Source organism: Aquarana catesbeiana, linkage group LG05, assembly GCF_042186555.1.
Source record: "Aquarana catesbeiana isolate 2022-GZ linkage group LG05, ASM4218655v1, whole genome shotgun sequence".
In the NCBI taxonomy this organism is placed as follows: domain Eukaryota; kingdom Metazoa; phylum Chordata; class Amphibia; order Anura; family Ranidae; genus Aquarana; species Aquarana catesbeiana.
Window position 1 is genome coordinate 187177877 of NC_133328.1, and position 22906 is coordinate 187200782.

Consider the following 22906-nt stretch of genomic DNA (forward strand, 5'->3'; position numbering starts at 1 on the left):
TATACTTACCTGCTCTGTGCAGTGAATTTGCACTTCAGGGAGCCACGATCCTCCTCTTCTCAGGTCCCTCTTTGGCCCTTACCTTCTGTCGAGTGTCCACAAAGCAAGTAGCTTGCTATGGGGGCACCCGAGCTGAGCCACAGGTCCAAGTATCCATTCAGACAAGGAGCCACGGTTCGGCACCCCACCCCCTCCTTCTCCTAAATGGCTAACTGACTTTGATTGACAGCAGCGTTAGCCAATTGCGCCGCTGCTGTGTCTCAGCCAATCAGGAGGGAGAGTCCCGGACAGCCGAGGCACTTGTGCACATCGCTGGATAGAAATGGGGCTCGGGTAAGTATTAGGGGGGCTGCTACACACAGAAGGTTTTTTTATTTTAATGCATAGAATGCATTAAGATAAAAAAACCTTCTGCCTTTACAATCACTTTAACTTTGCATATGTTTCAAAGGGTTTTTTTACTTTCTTAATTATGCCAAAAGACAGCCCTGACTTTGTATGACTAGACCATGACCTACAGTAGTAAACTTATGCAATTCATATTTGTGGGCTGATTCCCTTGGTGGTTTGCATGTACTTTAATTCTCACGTCCAGCGGTTGCTTATGCTCAGACTTGAAACACCATTATGCCTACATCTATGTTTTTGCTTAAAAAAAACACTAGCAGTGTTTAGTAAAATATAATGTTAAGAGGGCACAACATTATATGGGCCCACTTTCATGGGATTGCGGCTGCCTCCCTCACATTGAAACGCCAATACATCATTATTTAAACCGCTTGCTGTCCACCCTATAGCAGTTTTACTGCTACAGGGTGGCAGCTGTGTGCCTGATCACGTATATATACTGCCAGAAGCGGAAGACGATCATCAGGTGCCGGGTACTCAATGTCCACCGGCACCGGCCGATCATCAGGCATAGACACAGAACTGAAATCTGCTTATATAAACAAGGCAGATCGCCATTCTGACAAGAGGGAAGGGATGAAGTTTGTGTCCCTGCAAAGCAGGAAATAAATTACATCTCCACAAGAAAGAGGAGGTTGAGACTTTAGATGAGGCTATTGACTAGTGGAGGTTAAGTTGTAAAAGCATTTAATTGGCATAAATAGATGTACAAATACACAACAATTATACAAAAATAATTTAAAGATAAATTAATTGATATACACATGCACCCAGTGCATGAACATCAGGATAGCATGAGTATAAAATTCATTGATAAGTAATTATTCATATATCTACACGGACATGTCATCTGAACGGCACATAAGAATATTGTATAGGTACATAAATATTGTAAACATCATGGGTTGTAGATAGTGAGTCTGGATTGATTCCTATTAGCAGGCATATAACTGCATTCTAGATGTCTGATGCGTTTCGTGTATAGCACACTTCCACAGGGGCGGATGCTCAAAAGTATCTACAAAGTATAGGATATAGTTAGTCTAATATGGCACTAGAGGTAACAGGAACAGGCAAAATTGCCAAACCCGGGTACTTACATGAAATTAAATATAATGATGTAAGGTAAGTATGGAGCCAGGGCCAGAAGGATTTGTCTCTCACGGGAGCTGAGGTAGTCAAGGGCCGCGCACGAGCACGGTGCACCCACAGAATCCCCAGAACACAGATCACCAATCTTCATGGTGTATGCAAGTGAGCAGGAATAAGAATATTTAATGAGTCTGTATTGAATAAAAGTAATATCCATGAATAAGGTGATATACAAATGGCGTGAATTGAAGGTAAAAGGTAGGATATGACCAATGTGACAATGAAACCATGTGCAAGTGAGGTTTGAAGTGGTGAACCACAACCCAAGAAGACAAGAATAAAGAAAAGAATATACTAGAAACAATATGACCAGTTCCAAAGCATAAAGACACAGTAGGGAAGGTGACAATTAAAAAAGGCATTGTGAAAGGATAACATGATGAGTACCTGGGGTATAAGCATAAAAGCAAGGAGTTCCTGTGAAGTGCAGCCTATCCGACTGTGTGGTAGGGGGAACTGTGTCCGGGGAGGTAATATATATATATATATATATATATATATATATATATATATATATATATATGCCCCACATGCACGCAGACCACCACCAGCGTCATGTTATCACTGCATATGTGGGGAGGGGTCACCGATCTGGGTGGTAATCACTGCCGTAACCATTGCCCACATATCCCAGCTGTGCCGGCTGTGATGTAGAACTAGTGCCATCGCCATGGCACCTGGAAATGACGTCACGCCGGAGACACGGTACGTGGCACTAATGCATTGAGGGAACCCACCAACCCCACAAACCTCCCTGTCCAAAAAAGGGGGCAGAAGGAGAGGGAAGGGCACAAAGAGAGCATCATAGCTCCCAGGCATGAGACATGGGACGGCCCAGGGTGTAGGCAACCATAACTTGTGAACAAGCTAAGGCAGCGCAAATGGTGTCGTGAGATATCATGTCATAACAGTAAAATGGCCTGAGTTTGTGGACCCCAATTAGATGTATTAATATCTGGGGCAAACCTCACGCATGGACGGCAGGGGAGCACTGCTGATTCAAAAATTGAAGTGCCTCCATCCCTTTTACATATAGAAATATGAAAATATGGGGGGAATTTTGGGACTTTAAATGAGGCACCTATACACGTGCCTCCATCCCTGATTCAGGTACACAAGAAATTCCATCTCTTCCTCTAGTAAAAACACCTCACACAGTTCATGTAAACACTGGTTAGGCACACAGTTATCCCTTTGATAGCCCCTGATGTTAACCCCTTCCCAGCCAGTGTTATTAGTACAGTGACAGTGCATATTTTTAGCACTGATCACTGTATTAGTGTCAGTGGCTGCCAACATAGTTAGTGTCAGAATGTCTGCCGCAATATCGCAGTGCTGCTATAAAGTTGCTGATCAACGCCATTGCTAGTAATTATTAAATGCATTTAAAAAAATAATATCCCATAATTTGTAAACACTATAACTTTTGTGCAAATGAATCAATATACGCTTATTGGGATTTTTTTAACAAAAATATGTAGCAGAATGTATATTGGCCTAAATTTATGAAGAAATTAGATTTTTTTCAATTCCTTTTTTTTTTCAAAATTGTGGGTCTTTTTTGTTTATAGCACAAAAAATAAAAAAGCAGAGGCGATCAAATACCACCAAAAGAAAGCTCTATATGTGGGAAAAAAATATATAAATTTTATTTGGGTACAGCATTGCATGACCACGCATTTGTCAGTTAAAGTAACACAGTGCTGCATCGCAAAAAATGGCCTGGTCATGAAGGGGGCTATCTTTCAGAGGTCAAGTGGTTAATGTATGCTAATTGTACTGCCCCTTTATATATTTAAACATACCTGGTGAACAGGTAAAGGTGTCCAATAAAGTGCTGGGGCTCATTATATAAACAGCCTGTGATCCTTTGCCCTGAGAGCTCCCCACCCATCGTAAGCACTCTGTGAGGTATGTCACCTTTGTATCGGGGGGGGGGGGCTTTGTTATTGTGTTAAATTTATAATGTTTGCTTGAGTTCTTTTGACTAAGCATGTAAATGATTTATATTTTAAAATGTATGTTTATTTGAAACAATGGTTCACTTTATAAATTGTAAAGCCATTCTGCCAAAATGGTTGTGTTTTTCTTTAGAGAATATGTGGCTGTTATTTGTAAGGGGAGGGGGAAGTATGCAGCTCACAATCCCATGTATATACATGAACTAGACTATGTAACTTAATAATAATAATGTGGATATTTCATATTTTGGCTAACTAAAAAAATTGTATTGTAAGCTTTAGAGGGCAGCCCACCTTGAAAGTATGCAATCTTTTAGTATCTCCCTAAATTCAAACTTCTACTTTTATTGATGGCTTAAATGGTACAACACTCTGCTGCTGCTATCTAAACATATGATATGTGAAAAAAAATCATACTACACAGCTTTATCAACACACCTTAAAGAAACAAATAAGCAATGCTTTCTCGTATTTAACATGATGCCATTGGGGGGAAGCTTTGCACAATCAGTTAAAGTGTTGCTCTATAAAAAAGCTATATCATCAACATTCAGGAATTCAGAGCTATGAACCTTATGATATGAAAATGGTTCAGTTCATTAACCTGGCAATGTAAAGTGAGTAATTTCTATTTCACAGTTCAATGGAACAACATACAGTTGCTACTGTAAACCAATACCTGGTGTCATAGCACTTACTCTGATGTCAGATGTCATACAAAAAGGCCCATGCAAATCACATTTCAGAAACTCTTGGGAATTTTTCATAATCCTGATCTTGGAAAGCTGCCACTGACCAATCACCAGAATTGTATACTGATTACAAGAATACAAGTAGGCATTAAACTCATAATACAAATGATACTAAAAGGTGATGTACAATCTTTTTGTCCTACCTGGAGTATTCAGCAGCCTTGACATCTTACAGGAATATGAAATGTATTGTTCACATTTCTCAGCACTGTTCATGATTGTTGAGATTTGATCCATGCTTGTGCTGTAATTCAGCTGGAGTACTACTCGCTTCTCTCTGGTTGCACCAACAACTGACGTTTGTGGTAGAAGATCATGGTATAAGGTAGTCCAAACTTTATCCTCTGTTGAGAAAAAAAGACCTTACTTAGAGAAAATCAAGTTTACGGTTTACTGCTAGTATGATGATAAATTCATAAGAAATATCTACAGAGATTTTGGGTTTTCATGTAAATGATCGGATTTATTGTTCAGTGTAAGTTCATCCAAAATCAATATTTCTCACACTTTAGGAACGCCTCCTTTCAGTTTGTGTCTCTGCCACCTTCCGGAAAGTTAATTATGATTATGTCACGCTCTTTTTATCACTTTTACATTATGGATCCAACAGGCAGAGCAGGATACTTTTGTATAGATTCTTATTGGTTGTGCCAAGTGAGAGGTGTTAGAAGGCTGGAGCTACCCTAGGTAAATCGTGTTGATGGAGAGGTATTAGAAATTGCTGATTGCTTCAAATAACTGGCTCACCCAAAAGTAAACCTGCTCTTTAATTAGTCCCATGAGACTTTTGCAAGACCCTGACAATCACAGGCATGACTCCTAGAGGCAGAGGCATGATGGGATTTGTAGTTTCACCACAGCTGGAGTGCTGAGGTTGCCTACCCCTGATGTAAGCCTTGTCTTGTCCTGTTCCTCTGGGATTGATGTGATCATTTGTGACCATTTGGATTTTATCTGACTTCAATAAAGGTGTCTTAATGTAGTGCGGCCATCCAGCCATTTTTTGCTCTTTCTATGCACTTGCAGAGCCTGCACCTGTCTTTTGCTAGCAGAAGGTGTAATCCTGGGATAGTTTGCCTTGAGCGGTGAGTTATTACCTAATCCTGCTCTTTAAAGTGGCTCTAAAGGTGAAGATTTTTTACCTTCATGCATTCTATGCATGAAGGTAAAAAACCTTCCGTGTGCAGCAGCCTCCCCAGCCCCCCCCCCCCAATCCTTATATGAGCTTTCTCTGATCCAGCAATGTTTCACGATAGCCAATCACAAGCAGTGAGCCAATAAGGAGAAAGTGAGGGGCCAACCTGTGGCTCGATGTGTCCTATGGACGCATAGAGCAGCGGCTCGGAAGCGAACATGCAGTGGTGCCCCCAGGGCAAGCGGCTTTCTCTGGGGACACTACTCGAGGGGGAGGAGCCAGGAGCATTGGTGGGGGACCCAAAAAGAAGAGGATCGCAGCTGCTTTGTGCAAAACCACTGCACAGAGCAGATGAGTATAACATTTATTATTAAAAAAAAGTATATATACAGCTTTAATACCACTTTAAGCAACATGAGACATTATCTTCTTCCTCCCAAAGTCCCTGGTGCGGACATGTTCCCATGTTCCTATTACCATCACGTGTTTTTATAAGAGTATGATACATATTCGTTTTAAAATTAGCTATATATATATATATATATATATATATATATATATATATATATATATATATATATAATATTTTATGTAGAGAAATGTATCCCTTAAATAGTAAGCTGTTAATGCAGGATGAAACTACTTGCCAATCATCTTGCCATGACATTTAGCTTTATTTTGACCTCATACCCCAAGGTCCTCCACAATGGTAAGGCTAGCCATACATGTTTAGAGTTCCCCCTATCAGTCCTATAACCTGACTGAGAGAAATCACTTGATTCTCCCATTGTTAAACAGATGGAGGGATTACCCCTGCCAGCTACGGTATTCTAACAACTACCCCCACAGCTGTCAAAATACATTGACTGTATCTGATTGGTTGCAGTCACTATTTAACTGAAAATTTTGTGCCCACCTCCTTTGAAGTTTGTTGAGCCAGCTAATGCCATCAGAGCTACCCACAGTTAAAATTTTGGCCAATTCAGCAGGAATCAGACTAACTTCAAGCTGTGTATGATCAGCATAAGGCCAATGGATAGTAAATCATAAAGTCATATGAAAGAGATAGCTAGGATTGTTTATATTATGTTTGTATACGTCTCACGCTATGGAGCTTAATGTTTTCCCATATAAATGAAAATGAACATAGCAAAAAAAAAAGTTTCAAGCAAAAAATGCCAAGGAAGGGTAGTACATACCAGAAAGTGCATTTAACTACAGCACTTGCCACTAGCCCACAGTACATTTATTGCAGGCTGGATGGTTGCCTACCTGTACACCGCCGCCCGCCATCTGGGTTGGGGGCACACACATGTGATTGGACACAGAGCAAGTTTGGCAGCAGATTTTTATTATTTTGGCTAAAATCAGCTGATCAGCAGTGTTCAATCACACCAAAACACACAGAACTCTGTGTGCATAGGAACAGTGATCTAGCTGTTTATTCTCCCCGAAAAGCAGGGGAAAAAAAAAATCCAGATCAGAAAGTAAAAGCAGCACTCATTACACATTGTTAGACACACAGTCAACAACTTGATTGGCCCTATATGTTAAGCCTTTCCCTAGTACAGTGTCAGTGTACAGTATTATCACTGTTTACTGTATGCGTGTGATTAGTGATGCCAGTGTCAGTTGGTGACCCTCCCAGATAGTATCTGTTAGCCCATCACCCATCACAGTCAAACTATAAGTCAATAATCACCGCCATCACAGTACAGCTGTGTAAATTGCAGTATATATACCATTGTTTGTAACTTTCACACTAACCAATTAATATACACTTATTAGGATTTTTTTCCCTAGACATGTAGCAGAAGACTTTTTGGCCCAAATTTATGAAGAAATTGTATTTATTTATTTGTTTTATTGGATATGTTTTATAATAGAAAGTAGAAAATATAGTTTTTTTGTTTCAAAATGTCTTTTTTTATTTTTATATATAAAAAAAAAAAAAAAAAAACAGTGATGATCAACTACCACCAAAAGAAAACTGTATTTGTGTGAATAAAATTTTCATTTGGGTACAGTGCTGCATGACCGTGCAATTGCCAGTTAAGGTAGCACAGTGATGAATAACAAAAAATACCCTGGCTTTAAAGGGGGTAAAACTTTCTGGAGGTCAAGTGGTTATACAGGCTGAAAAAGCCATGTAGTTATTAATGTATGTAAAGCCATTTTTTAAATAAATTTACATTTTTTAAATAATTTTTTTTCTTTGTTTTAAAAGTACGTGGAAAGCTTTGATAATAAAAAGGCTGGCTGGATGTTGTGTTGATCCAATAGCTTCAATATTGGCTTTGATTTAGTATATGGATCTTATGTCACTTTGACATTCTAATCTGTATGCTTATTCTGTGTTTAAGACAGAAAGTATTGAATCCAGAGACAGACAGGTAACTAGCATTTTTAGGAGAAGGTCAACAACTGTAGCACCTATCTTTCTCTCAGTACAAGTTTACTTTGGTATAGTCCTAATGACTTTTTTTCCCAGATTATGCACTTGATTCCAACCTGCATATATCTTTTCCTAAAGTGTCTGTATTCTGTTACGCAATTTATATTTTAGACAAGTAACTCGATTTTGACAAGTATTTTGTGTCATTTTATGCTATTTACGGTTGCAGTTTGTAATTTTCCAAAACACTGCATAGACTGGAACTTTTATACATGTAACAATGTGCTTTTTGTAGACTAAAAGTTTACATAATAGGAATCTGTTGACAATTCATATTTTAGGGGTGATAACAGATTCAGCATACCTGGTGGAATAAAAATTATACACCAGTGCAGGTTTTCCAAAGGCATCCATTGATTTTGCTGGTTGCAATTGATGTGCTTGCTTATAAACTGCACTGTTATCAAAAGTTATTATTGAAAGGGGAAATGTTAACAGTTTTAAGTCACTTTTTTCAATTTATAGGTTTAAAAAAAATTTTGGATACCTTTTAATATTAATTTAATTTAAGACCTACCATAAAGGTCTTTGTTGAGGCACTTCCTGTGACAATATTCCTATCTCCTCAATGTGCTTCTGTGTTGTCACCCTGTCACTAGGGATGAGCTTCATGTTCGAGTCGAACCCATGTTCGACTCGAACATGGGCTGTTCGATCGTTCGCCGAATTACGAACGATATGGGCCAAATTTAAGTGGCGCGTCACGGCCCATAATTCATTGTGGCATCGCAGTGCATTGCTGGCTGATGATTGGCACAGTGTTCAGCTAAAGCTACAAGTTAGTGTAGTGTGACCTCTGCACAGTGTTCAGTTAAAGCTCCAAGTTAGTGTAGTGCGACCTCTGCACAGTGTTCAGCTAAAGCTACAAGTTAGTGTAGTGCGACCTCTGCACAGTGTTCAGCTAAAGCTCCAAGTTAGTGTAGTGCGACCTCTGCACAGTGTTCAGCTAAAGCTCCAAGTTAGTGTAGTGCAACCTCTACACAGTGTTCAGCTAAAGCTACAAGTTAGTGTAGTGCAACCTCTGCACAGTGTTCAGCTAAAGCTCCAAGTTAGTGTAGTGCAACCTCTGCACAGTGTTCAGTTAAAGCTACAAGTTAGTGTAGTGCGACCTCTGCACAGTGTTCAGCTAAACCTACAAGTTAGTGTAGTGCGACCTCTGCACAGTGTTCAGCTAAAGCTCAAAGTTACTGTAGTGTGACCTCTGCACAGGGTTCAGCTAAAGCTACAAGTTAGTGTAGTGTGACCTCTGCACAGTGTTCAGCTAAAGCTACCTGTAGAAGGTTGGTGTTGTTTTCCTGATCCTATCACTACCGCAGGCAGCTACATTATTTACACGTTAGTGTACTGCGACCTCTGCACAGTGTTCAGCTAAAGCTACCTGTAGAAGGTTGATGTTGTTTTCCTGATCCTATCACTACCGCAGGCAGCTACATTATTTACAAGTTAGTGTAGTGCGACCTCTGCACAGTGTTCAGCTAAAGCTACCTGTAGAAGGTTGGTGTGGTTTCCTGATCCTATCACTACTGCAGGCAGCTACTTTATTTAAACATTAGTGTAGTGCGTCCTCTGCACAGTGTTCAGCTAAAGCTACAAGTTAGTGTAGTGCGACCTCTGCACAGTGTTCGGCTAAAGCTACCTGTAGAAGATTGGTGGTGTTCTCATACTAATAATACTATAGGCAGGCAGTTGATTTTGCTAGCTGAAGTATCAGTGTATATATATATATATATATATATATATATATATATATATATATATATATATATCCCAGCTTAGTGCAGCTACATCTCACTGCATGCCATTAGTATGTCTGGAAGGCCAACAAGGAGAGGCAGACAGGCACAAGCCAATAAAAGAGGGCAAACAGGCTCTGTGTCTAGAGGCAACAGTGCTGGTCATGGACACGGTGCATCAGCACGTGGCCGTGGGACATGTTTGGCCTTTTTTTCGGCAGCTGGCCGTGTTGAGCTGCAACATGCGGAAGACTTGATCGAGTGGATGACCAAGCCGTCACCATCCTCCTCATCCTCTCTCACCCATGCTCAGGGTACTTTGTCTGGCAAAGCAGCTGCCAATGCGGCCTCTTCTCTCGGCTCAATGGCATCAGTGACTCTTTCCCCAGCACCACCATGTCCTCCTGAGGAGTCCCTCGAACTGTTTGACCACAAGTTGGGTACATGCTCCAGGAGGATGCCCAGCGTTTAGAAGACTCTGATGATGATACTGAGTTAGATGAAGGCAGTAACGTGAGCATGGACAGAGGGGGTGCCCAAGAAGGACAGCAATCTGGCAGTCATGTTCCCCCTGCTGCAGCATACTGCCAGGTTTGCTCCAGTGATGAGGAGGGAGGGGATGATGAGGTCACTGACTCAACATGGGTGCCTGATAGGAGAGGGGAGGAGGAGGAGGAGGCACATCACCAATGAGACAGGATGCCCTCCAGGGGCAGCACACTGACTGCATCACACCTCAGAGCTCCGCATGTGCAGGGCGCTGCTGTCTCTGCGCGTTATTCCAAAAGTTCTTTGGTGTGGGCCTTTTTTGAGACGAGTGCATCAGATGGCACCGCTGCTATTTGCAACATATGTCTCAAGCATATCTCGCGTGGCCAAAACATCTCCCGCTTGGGCACCACATGCTTGACCAGACATTTGTTGACCTGCCATGCAGTTCGTTGGCAAGCGTACCTAAAAGACCCACACCAAAGAACAAAGAGGACCTCTCCTTACTCCTCATCAGCTGGGATCTCCAACCCCACTATACATTCAGTCCTCTCTGAGACCTGCACTGAGAGGAATGAAGGTGTAGAATTAGGTGTGTCACAGCTAAGTACTTGCAGGCAATCTGCTATCGGTACACCTACGTCAGATTGTACCAGGCAAATTTCCCTGCCCCAGCTGCACCGCAAAAAGAAGTTCACTCCCAACCATCCACATGCCCAGTGGTTGAATGCTAGCTTGACAAAATTGCTAGCACTTCAACTGCTACCTTTTCCATTTGTTGACTCTTCCCCCTTCCGTGAGTTTGTGGAATGTGCAGTTGCTCAGTGGCAGATTCCCAAACAACACTTTTTCTCATGGAAGGTGATTCCGGCTTTCTACCGGCATGTGGAAGGCAATGTCTTGGCCTCGCTGGACAGGGCGGTCAGTGGTAAGGTACATATTACCGCTGACTCATGGTCCAGCAGGCATGGACAGGGATGTTACCTAAGTTTCACCGCGCATTGGGTGACTCTTCTGGCAGCTGGGAAGGATGCAGGACAAAGGGCAGTAGTGTTGGAGGTTGTTCCGCCACCATGCCTCCAAAATGCCACTACTAGTGATTCTGCCACACCTCTCTCCTCCACCCCCTCCTCTTCTTCTTCCTCCATGGCCTCTTCCTGTGCTTTGTCCTCAAAACCAGCGGTGCTCTGTAGGCATTGAAGGGGCTACGCAAGTATGCAGGCCAAAAGATGCCATGTGGTGCTTGAGCTGGTGTGCTTGGGGGACAGGAGCCACACTGGGGCAGAGGTTCTGTCAGCTCTGCAGGGGCAGGTTCAGAGGTGGTTGATGCCACGCCAACTTAAGGCAGGAATGGTGGTTTGCGACAATGGCACCAACCTCCTCTCCACCCTCCGACAGGGACAAATGACCCATGTGCCCTGTTTGGCTCACATCGTTAACTTGGTGGTGCAGCGGTTCTTGGGCAGGTACCCGGGCTTACAGGATGTCCTGAGGCAGGCCAGGAAAGTCTGTGTGCATTTCCGCAGGTCAGTGCTTGGCTGGCAGACCTCCAAAAGGAATTTAACCTGCCCAAGAACCGCCTAATCTGTGACATGCCCACCAGGTGGAACTCAATGTTGGCCATGCTGCAGCGGCTACACACACAGCAGAGGGCTATCAAAGAGTACCTGTGTGACTATGGCACCAGGACAGGGTCAGGGGAGCTTATTTTTTTTTCCCCACGCCAGTGGGCCATGATCAGGGATGCATGCACTGTCCTGTCACCATTTGAGGAGGCCACGAGGATGGTGAGCAGTGACAGTGCATGCATCAGTGACACTGTCCCCCTTGTCCACCTGTTGGAGCACACACTGTGTGGAATAATGGAGAGGGCACTTTAGGCAGAACAGAGGCAGGAAGAGGAGGACTTCCTTAGCTCTCAAGGCCCCCTTTATCCAGACAGTGTTCCTGCATGCCCGCCGATCACACAGGAAGAGGAGGAGGATTGTGTCAGTATGGAGGTGGAGCCTGGCACTCAGAATCAGCAGCAGTCTTTAAGGGATCATTTACAGTCCCAAGAAACACATGGACTTGTACGTGGCTGGGAGGAGGTGGCTGCGGATCATGTCGTCCTTAGTGACCCGAATGCCTCAGCAAACCTACGCTGCATGGCCTCCCAGATCCTGCAAAGCCTGCAGAAGGATCCTCGTATTCGTGGTATCAAGGAGAAGGAACAATACTGGCTGGCAACCCTCCTTGATCCACTTTACAAGGGTAAGGTTGTGGACCTTATCTTGCCGTCGCAGAGGGAGCAGAGGATGAAACATCTTCAGGAGGCCCTGCAGAAAGGTCTGTGCAACGCGTTCCCAGAGACTGGGAGGTTACAAACTCCTGTTTCTGGACAACGTGTTGCTGAGGCTTCGGTCAGTCAAAGAAGGAGCGGTGGAGAAGGTGGCTGTCTGACTGATGCGTTCAGACAATTTTTTAGTCCACAGCCCCAAGGTATGATCTGTTCCAGCAACCATCGCCAGCGTCTGTTTTACATTGTGCAGGAATACCTAGGGGCAAGATCTGACTTGGACACCTTTCCCACCGAAAATCCTCTGGGTTACTGGGTCTTGAGGATGGATCACTGGCCAGAGCTTGCACAGTATGCAATTGAGCTGCTGGCCTGTCCTGCATCCAGCGTTCTTTCGGAAAGCACATTCAGTGCTGCTGGAGGCTTTGTAACCGATCACAGGGTGCGTCTGTCCACCGACTCAGTCAATCGACTGACCTTCATAAAAATGAATCAGTCTTGGATCACCACCAGCTACCAAGCACCTGATGCTGATGTAACCGAATCATTTTTTTTGAAATGTCAGATCCCTTCAAAGACTGCCTATACTCATGCTGAGTGACTATCCTGTTATGCTGAGTAATTATCCTCTTCCTACTCAATGATCATGCTGATAGCTTGTAAGAACATTTTTGGTTCTGTGCGCCGCCACCAGTGCCTAAGGCCCAATTTTTCAGTCCCTGTTTAACAGGGGTGTGTAATTACAATTTTTGATGCAATTCTTTGCAGCAGGGCTAGTTCCTGCACTCCAACTAGAGTATCTGTGAGGGGTTGCAGTGTTGTGGCACCAGGACCAGTGCCTAAGGCCCAATTTTTCAGCCCCTGTTTAACAGGGGCGTGTAATTAAAATTTTTAATGCAATTCTTTGCAGCAGGGCTAGTTCCTACACTCCAACTAGAGTATCTGTGAGGGGTTGCAGTGTTGTAGCACCAGCACCAGTGCCTAAGGCCCAATTTTTCAGCTACTGTTCAACAGGGACATGTAATTAGAATTCTTGATGTAATATTTCACAGCAGGGCCCATTTCTGTGCCCACCAAGAGTAACTGTGAGGACTTACAGTGTTGTGGCACCAGCACCACCACCACCACCACCACCAAAGGCCCAATTTTTCTGCCCCTGTTCAACAGGGTCATGTAATTAAAATTCTTGATCTAATATTTCACAGCAGGGCCCTGTGAGGGCTTACGTTGTTGTGGCCACAACAACACCTAAGGCCCAAATTTCTGCTGAGTATATAGGACAGGCCCCTACTTTCAAACATCCAACTTACAAATGACTCCTACTTGCAAACGGAAGGAGACAACAGGAAGTGAGATGAAATCTACTCCTAGGAAGGGAAATTCTCTCCTGTAAGAGTTAATATGGGAAAAAAATTTCTCCTTTACACTGATGCTTTATCACCAATCCTTGTTTCACTAAAAAACCCCAAATTTTCAAAAAACATTTGTCATTGGGACAAAAAGTGAGGTGAAATCTTCTGAAGAGGAGCACAGACAGCAAAACAAATGTCACAGGGGTGATAACCCTTCCCTATGTTTTCCAAAAAGCTTAAATTAGATTTTTTGGCTAAACATGTTAAAAATGTACCAGTTCAAAATTACAAACAGATTCTACTTAACAACAAACCTACAGTCCCTGTCTTGTTTGCACCACCTGTATACTGCTGTTCAGAGTATATAGGGCCTGGGGGCCCCACACCTTTCTTTTTTTAATTTGGGTGCGGGGTTCCCCTTAATATCCATACAAGACCCAAAGGGCCTGGTAATGGACTGGGGGGTACCCATGCCATTTGTCTCACTGATTTTCATCCATATTGCCAGGACCCGACATTACATTAAAGCCGCAAGCAGTTTTAAATGACTTTTATTCCTTTAAAAATGTCATTTTGTGCAGGGACTGTTCTAAGCATGGGAAACATGCGCCACTTTACAGGCATACCATAGACACCCCCCAGGTACGATATTTAAAGGAATATTTCACTTTTTTTTTTTTTTACTTTAAGCATCATTAAAATCACTGCTCCCGAAAAAATGGCAGTTTTTAAAAGTTTTTTTGCATTGATACATGTCCCCTGGAGCAGGACCCGGGTCCCCAAACCCTTTTTAGGACAATACCATGCAAATTAGCCTTTAAAATGAGCATTTTGATTTCGAATGTTCGAGTCCCATAGACGTCAATGGGGTTCTAACGTTCGTGTGAATTTTCGGTCCGTTCGCAGGTTCTGGTGCGAACCGAACCGAGGGGTGTTCGGCTCATCCCTACCTGTCACACAGGCCTCTGATGTAGACAACAAGGGATTGTTTCAATACACATTTTGTAGTCTTCAATAAAACAAAAAAAGCTGCTCCAGGTGAATCTCTACTTAATCCCTGCACACACACTAGTCAGGTGCTAGCCCAGCTTGCATGGTGTGTATCATAAGGAAATGATTCCGGATGGCTGCACTTCCAAAAATCCTTCTATTGAAGCTTCATATGAGCAGTGCTTGACAGATGGAGCAGGGGACAAAGAGGTAGAGGCGTTTCACGCAAATGTTAGCGCTTAGTCATTACCGATTGGAACAAGTCACCACAATCACCAATATACTCTAATGTGTCATCGCTAGGTTACAGGTGAACTTACCATTTAAAAACAGTATTCAGCTGGTATCACAAAGAAAACCTGGCTGGAGTACACGGTACATACACTCAAATCTAATGTGAAGAGTTCGGTCCACTGCCAGAAGAAATCTGATACATCAATTGAACTTAAAGCAAACTCGACACATTATTCAAAATAATTTTAACAACAACATACACAAAATAATAGAAAAAAAAAACACAATAGAACATGTATATATGTATGCATATACACTATCAAGTTGATGCTAAGAACAAATGATTTTAAAAGCAAAGTGTTAGAACATCATGAGGACCAATACTGACACATTCTCAAAATGTATATATATGTGTAGAACCTCGTGTGAACGTCACTGGCTATATAAAAAACACACTTAAAAAACACATTGGTTTATTTACAAAATTATCTCCATGGTATGGTTTTTTTTTACCAACAAAGTCATTGTCAATACTGACATAGCACACACATAACTTTGTTTATAAAGAAAAATAAAGGGTTATGGTCAGTGTTACAGTTAGAGTTGGCTTTGTTTAATAAAACTATTGCTCTCCATGTCACCTTTTCTATATGGTTAATTTGAAGATTAATTTAAAAAACATTCTGGCAAATTATAAGTCAGTAAAATCAAGTATGCCAAAATCCTTACTCGTCCTTTTATGGGAATTAGCATGTCATCTTCATATAATGATGTCCAAATTGTCTATATTAAATGTGGAACCCTACTGAAAACCAGCATTTCCTCTCCATATAACAGTTGGGAATGAGCGAGTGTTTGGTCTGAATATAAGTTTTGACATTCACTGTTCAAAGGTTGATATGGGGCAGGCTTTCAGGGGTGGGTTTCGTCCCTCAAAAAGCCCAGGAATAGTACAAGACTGAGGAAAAATAGCTCAGGACAATGTCTTCCACAGTGAACCGGATGTTTTTTTGTTTCCGTTACTTGTGGAACATGAGCGCCTTATGCTCCAGAGCCTTTTAAAGGAACCCTAAGATTTAATGCATCAAGGGGAGGGATCAACTGGTTGGAAAAATCGGTAAATATATTGGTAGAATCACAGAATTCACCCTGGCCTTACAGAGAGAGCAGAAGATGAAACATCTGGAGGATGTGATGCAGAGGAACCTGTTAACCTCCTTTGCAGAGGCTAGCAGCAAACTGTTTAATGGGCAACCGTGCTTAGAACCTTGTGTTGGTGAATGGAGGAGAGGTGGTGATGGTGGTTGCCTAAATGATACGTTGATAGAATGTTTCAGTCCCCAGTGCTATATGCTGTCAGCAGCTATCGGTAACAACTTCAGTCACATTTTGGGTGATTATATCGGGTTGAGGTCAGATGTTGACACCCTTCATTACAAGGATGCCCTACAGCCAATGTGCTCTCTGTACTTACATTTAGGGTTTTTTATGGGGGGTCTGTGACAGACAAATGAGTCGGTCTGTTCCTGGACACAGTTCACTGGCTGACATTTGTTAAAATGAGCCAGTCCTGTATCATTGACAACTTCCAAGCCCCTGCTGCAGTTGCTACCAATTCATATTTTGGGGGAAATTCTGCCACCAAAATATTTTTTCTTCCTGTGCAGCCCAAGCTCCTCCTTTCACCACTGCAGGTCTGAATTAAAACATGCTGCTATCATTGCCATCCCCTGCCACCTTGAGCACGTCCTGCAATCATTTTCACCTTTTTCTACCACTGCTGCTCTAGCACAATTAATATCTAGTACCATCATTGTAGGCCTGACAGCATTATTGACTCATACTTGGGCCATTGCTGCTATTATTTTCAACTGAATCTTTATTTTGACGCTTACATTTTTTTGCTGATGCTTAACAGTTGCACATAATGTGATTTTTTTTTTTTGTAAGCAAGATCCATCCTGTGCTCTGCAAGAATATTTTTATCAGTTGTGGTGTTTGGGCATTATCAACACCCATTTTATAGTTACATCGTTACATAGTAGGTGAGGTTGAAATAAGACACAAGTCCATCAAGTCCAACCTATGTGTGCGATTATATGTCAGTAGGGATGAGCTTCGAGTTCGAGTCAAACTCATGTTCGACTCGAACATTGGCTGTTCTCAAGTTCGCCGAACAGCGAACAATTTGGGGTGTTCGCGGCAAATTCGAATGCCGCGGAACACCCTTTAAAAGTCTATGGGAGAAATCAAAAGTGCTAATTTTAAAGGCTAATATGCAAGTTATTGTCATAAAAAGTGTTTGGGGACCCAGGTCCTGCCCCAGGGGACATGGATCAATGCAAAAAAAAGTTTTAAAAACGGCCGTTTTTTCAGGAGCAGTGATTTTAATAATGCTTAAAGTCAAACAATAAAAGTGTAATATCCCTTTAAATTTCGTACCTGGGGGGTGTCTATAGTATGCCTGTAAAGGGGCGCATGTTTCCTGTGTTTAGAACAGTCTGACAGCAAAATGACATTTTGAAGGAAAAAACTCATTTAAAACTACCCGCGGCTATTGCACTGCCGACAATACACACAGAAGTTCATTGATAAAAACGGCATGGGAATTCCCCAAAGGGGAACCCCGAACCAAAATTAAAAAAAAAAAATGACGTGGGGTTCCCCCTAAATTCCATACCAGGCCCTTCAGGAGGAAGAACCAGAAGAGCCAGAAGAACCAGAAGATGAAGGAAGATAGAAGAAAGAAGAAGTATTTAAATAAAGGAATTGTCAAAAACTGTCTCTTGTCATTTTTAACATTTTTGACAGTTTTTTAGTGAAATGGTAGGGGTACTTTTGTACCCCCTTACCATTTCACACAGGGGGGGGCCGGGATCTGGGGGTCCCCTTGTTAAAGGGGGCTTCCAGATTCCGATAAGCCCCCCACCCGCAGACCCCCACAACCACCGGCCAGGGTTGTGGGGATGAGGCCCTTGTCCTCATCAACATGGGGACAAGGTGTTTTGGGGGGCTACCCCAAAGCACCCTCCCAATGTTGAGGGCATGTGGCCTGGTACGGTTCAGGAGGGGGGGGGCCGCACTCTCGTCCCCCCCTCTTTTCCTGCGGCCTGCCAGGTTGCGTGCTCGGATAAGGGTCTGGTATGGATTTTTGGGGGGACCCCACGCCGTTTTTTTTTTTTTTTTTTGGCGCGGGGTTCCCCTTAAAATCCATACCAGACCTGAAGGGTCTGGTATGGAATTTAGGGGGAACCCCACGTCATTTTTTTTTTTTTTATTTTGGCCGGGGTTCCCCTTAATATCCATACCAGACCTGAAGAGCCTGGTATGGAATTTAGGGGGACTCCCACATCATTTTTTTTTTTTAATTTTGGTTCGGGGTTCCCCTTTGGGGAATTCCCATGCCGTTTTTATCAATGAACTTCTATGTGTATTGTCGGCAATGCAATAGCCGCGGGTAGTTTTAAATTAGTTTTTTCCTTCAAAATGTCATTTTGCTGTCAGACTGTTCTAAACACAGGAAACATGCGCCCCTTTACAGGCATACTATAGACACCCCCCAGGTACGAAATTTAAAGGGATATTACACTTTTATTGTTTGACTTTAAGCATTATTAAAATCACTGCTCCTGAAAAAACGTCCGTTTTTAAAACTTTTTTTTGCATTGAACCATGTCCCCTGGGGCAGGACCCAGGTCCCCAAACACTTTTTATGACAATAACTTGCATATTAGCCTTTAAAATTAGAACTTTTGATTATTCATGTTCGTGTCCCATAGACTTTAACGGTGTTCGCGTGTTCGAACAAACTTTTTTCCTATTCGCATGTTCTGGTGCGAACCGAACAGGGGGGTGTTCGGCTCATCCCTATATGTCAGTATTACATTGTATATCCCTGTATGTTGTGGTCATTCAGGTGCTTATCTAATAGTTTCTTGAAACTATCGATGCCCCCTGCTGAGACCACAGCCTGTGGAAGGGAATTCCACATCCTTGCCACTCTTATGCCCTGTACACACGTTCGGATTTTCCGATGGAAAATGTGTGATAGGACCTTGTTGTCGGAAATTCCGACCATGTGTGGGCTCCATCACACATTTTCCATCGGAATTTCCGACACACAAAGTTTGAGAGCTTGCTATAAAATTTTCTGACAACAAAATCCGTTGTCGGAAATTCCGATCGTGTGTACACAAATCTGACACACAAAGTGCCACGCATGCTCAGAATAAATTAAGAGACGAAAGCTATTGGCTACTGCCCCATTTATAGTCCCGACGTACGTGTTTTACGTCACTGCGTTTATAACGATCAAATTTTCCGACAACTTTGTATGACCATGTGTATGCAAGACAAGTTTGAGCCAACATCCGTCGGAAAAAAATCCATGGATTTTGTTGTCAGAATGTTCGATCAATGTCCGACCGTGTGTACAGGACATTACAGTAAAGAACCCTCTACGTAGTTTAAGGTTAAACCTCTTTTCTTCTAATTTTAATGAGTGGTCACAAGTCTTGTTAAACTCTCTTCTGCGAAAAAGTTTTATTCCTATTGTGGGGTCACCAGTATGGTATTTGTATATTGAAATCTTATCTCCTCTCAAACGTCTCTTCTCCAGAGAGAATAAGTTCAGTGCTCGCAACCTTTCCTCATAACTAATATCCTCCAGACCCTTTATTAGCTTTGTTGCCCTTCTTTGTACTCGCTCCAATTCCAGTACATCCTTCCTGAGGACTGGTGCCCAGAACTGGACAGCATACTCTAGGTGCGGCCGGACCAGAGTTTTGTAGAGCAGGAGAATTATTGTTTTATCTCTGGAGTTGATCCCCTTTTTAATGCATGCCAATATTCTGTTTGCTTTGTTAGCAGCTTGGCATTGCATGCCATTGCTGAGCCTATCATCTACTAGGACCCCCAGGTCCTTTTCCATCCTAGATTCCACCAGAGGTTCTCCCCCCAGTGTATAGATTGCATTCATATTTTTGCCACCCAAATGCATTATTTTACATTTTTCTACATTGAACCTCATTTGCCATGTAGTTGCCCACCCCATTAATTTGTTCAGATCTTTTTGCAAGGTTTCCACATCCTGCGGAGAAGTTATTGCCCTGCTTAGCTTAGTATCTTCTGCAAATACAGAGATTGAACTGTTTACCCCATCCTCAAGGTCGTTTATGAACAAATTAAACAGGATTGGTCCAAGCACAAAACCCTGGGGGACCCCACTACCCACACCTGACCATTCTGAGTACTCCCCATTTATCACCACCCTCTGAACTCGCCCTTGTAGCCACTTTTCAATCCATGTACTCACCTTATGGTCTATGCCAATGGACCTTATTTTGTACAGTAAATGTTTATGGGGAACTGTGTCAAATACTTTTGCAAAATCCAGATACACCACATCTATGGGCCTTCCTTTATCTAGCTGGCAACTCACCTCCTCATAGAAGGTTAGTAGATTGGTTTGGCAAGAACGATTCTTAATGAATCCATGCTGATTACTGCTAATTATACTGTTCTCATTACTAAAATCTTGCATATAGTCCCTTATCATCCCCTCCAAGAGTTTAAATACTATGGATGTTAGGCTAACTGAGCAGTAATTCCCAGGAATGTATTTTGGGCCCTTTTTAAATATTGGCGCTACATTGGCTTTTCTCCAATCAGCTGGTACCATTCCAGTCAGTAGACTGTCTGTAAAAATTAGGAACAATGATCTGGCAATCACTTGACTGAGTTCCCTAAGTACCCTCGGGTGCAAGCCATCTGGTCCCGGTGATTTATTAATGTTAATTTTCTCAAGTATAATTTTAATTCTGTCCTATGTTAACCATGGAGGTGCTTCCTGTGATGTGTCATGAGGATAAACACTGCAGTTTTGGTTCCTGAAGCCCCCCGATTCCCTCGTGAAGACTGAGGAGAAGAATAAATTCAATACCGTCACCATCCCCCCATCCTTTGTAACCAGATGTCCTTCCTCATTCTTTATGGGGCCTATATGGTCTGTTCTACCTTTTTTACAGTTTACATTGGGATGCATTGGCTAATGCCCTTATTTAATAAGCTCTTAAAGCAAACCCATCTCTCCTCCGTGTTCTTTTTTCCTAAGATTTTATCCCAATTTATGCCTTCTAGCAAGGTTCATAGTTTAGGGAAGTTGGCTCTTTTGAAATTCAGCGTCTTTGTATTCCCTTTATGTTTCTTATTTGTGTGATTTATACTGAAACTAATTGACCTAAATTGCCCTGTAATTCCACATCCGTGATCAGGTCTGTATTGTTGGTAATCAATAGATCCAGTAATGCTTTATTTCTAGTTGGTGCGTCTACCATCTGACCCATAAAATTGTCCTGCAAGACATTAAGGAACTGGCAAGCCTTAGATGAATTCCGCGGTTCCCTCTGCCCAGTCTATGTCTGGATAATTAAAATCCCCCATTATGATAACACTTCCCATCCTTGCTGCTAATCCAAATTGTGATAGGAGATCTGTCTCCACTTCCTCCCTCAGGTTAGGGGACCTATAGCATACTCCCAGTATTATTTTCCCCTTAGCTTCATCCCTTTGGAGCTCTACCCAAAGGGATTCCACCTCCTCCCTAGCTCCCTTAGTGATGTCATCTCTCACATTCACTTGTACTTATAAATATTTTCAATATTTCCACAGCTTTGTCATGGTTGGAAAACATTTACACTTTTTTATGGGGTTGATTCTCTACTCTGCATTAATATTAATGTTGGGTTATGGTGTTTTGGCACCTACAATACCCAAAACCTAATTTTTATAATCTTTTTGACCTACGTGAGTGCAATGGCTCAATCTCCAATTTTATAGAATACAAACTCTTTGAAGAAGTGTGGCCTAGCAGTGATTCCTTATATAGAAACTGCCTGGCCTCACTCTTCACCTCTGAAATTCTGGCCTATAAAACATGGTTTAAATGTGCTGATAATTCATACAACATGTTTTTCCTTGGTCAGTCTAAGTATAATAAGTAATTTTTGAATTTACACATGGGGGTTATTTACTAAAGGCAAATCCACTTTGCACTACAAGTGCACTGCAAGTCCACTTGAAAGTGCACTGAAAGTGCAATTGGAAGTGCAGTCACTGTAGATCTGAGGGGGACATGCAAGGAAAATAAAAAACAGCATTTTAGCTTGCACATGATTGGATGATAAAATCAGCAGAGCTTCACCTCATTTCAGATATACCCCTCAGATCTACAGCGACTACACTTCCAAGTGCACTGCAAGTGCACTTTCAAGTGCACTTGCAGTGCACTTGTAGTGCAGAGTGGATGTGCCTTTAGTAAATCAACCCCATAGGGTCAGCCTGTTCTCTCCCTCAGTGTAATGAGATGTCCTGGCTGCGATACTCCATAATCTCTGCTTTTACAAAAATCTCCCAGTAAAAAAAGATTCTGTGTAGCAAATCATTAACATTTTAATATAATGTCAGAGGAAAAAAGTCTCATTGAGTAGTGGTGGCTGAAATCTAACTTCTCCCTACATCCTTAATTGTCGTCTATTAAATAGGATATGTCAATGTTAATCAAATATGTGAAATTGTTATGTATTGTCTCAGAAATAACACATTTAATATTCTCTGGCTGAAAGAAGCTCTGCCTCCAAATTTGCCTTTTTTTCTCAAAAATCTGTGTGCAGAAAAATACAGTTTAGATTACAATTTCTGTCTGAAATAAGCTGACTCTCTGACACAAAATCAGGCTCCCATTAATAATAATGGAATTATGTGCTGGAAACCTGTACAATTTTTATACTATGTCGCCACCAATATAGAGTCTATTTTTTTAAATTTTTTTTAATGAAATCTGCCCCCTCCTTCCCCTTTAGAATTGGTGGGCAATCCAAAAAGGGAAAAAATATCTGTGCTCCCAATCAGTCTCATTTTTCCATCTTCTGTCTGGGAAAAACAAGCTGTTTAATTGTAACGTACAAGCT

General features: G+C 42.2%; 1 protein-coding gene across 1 annotated transcript in view; it reads right to left on the reverse strand.

Annotated features, from left to right (window-relative positions):
• Window positions 1-22906, reverse strand: part of CNTNAP2 (contactin associated protein 2) — a 2786505-nt gene that overhangs the window by 711355 nt on the left and 2052244 nt on the right. The window contains exon 13 of the mRNA XM_073630449.1: window positions 4417-4617. Coding sequence (XP_073486550.1) covers window positions 4417-4617 — 201 coding nt within the window. The remainder of the gene's footprint in view (window positions 1-4416; window positions 4618-22906) is intronic.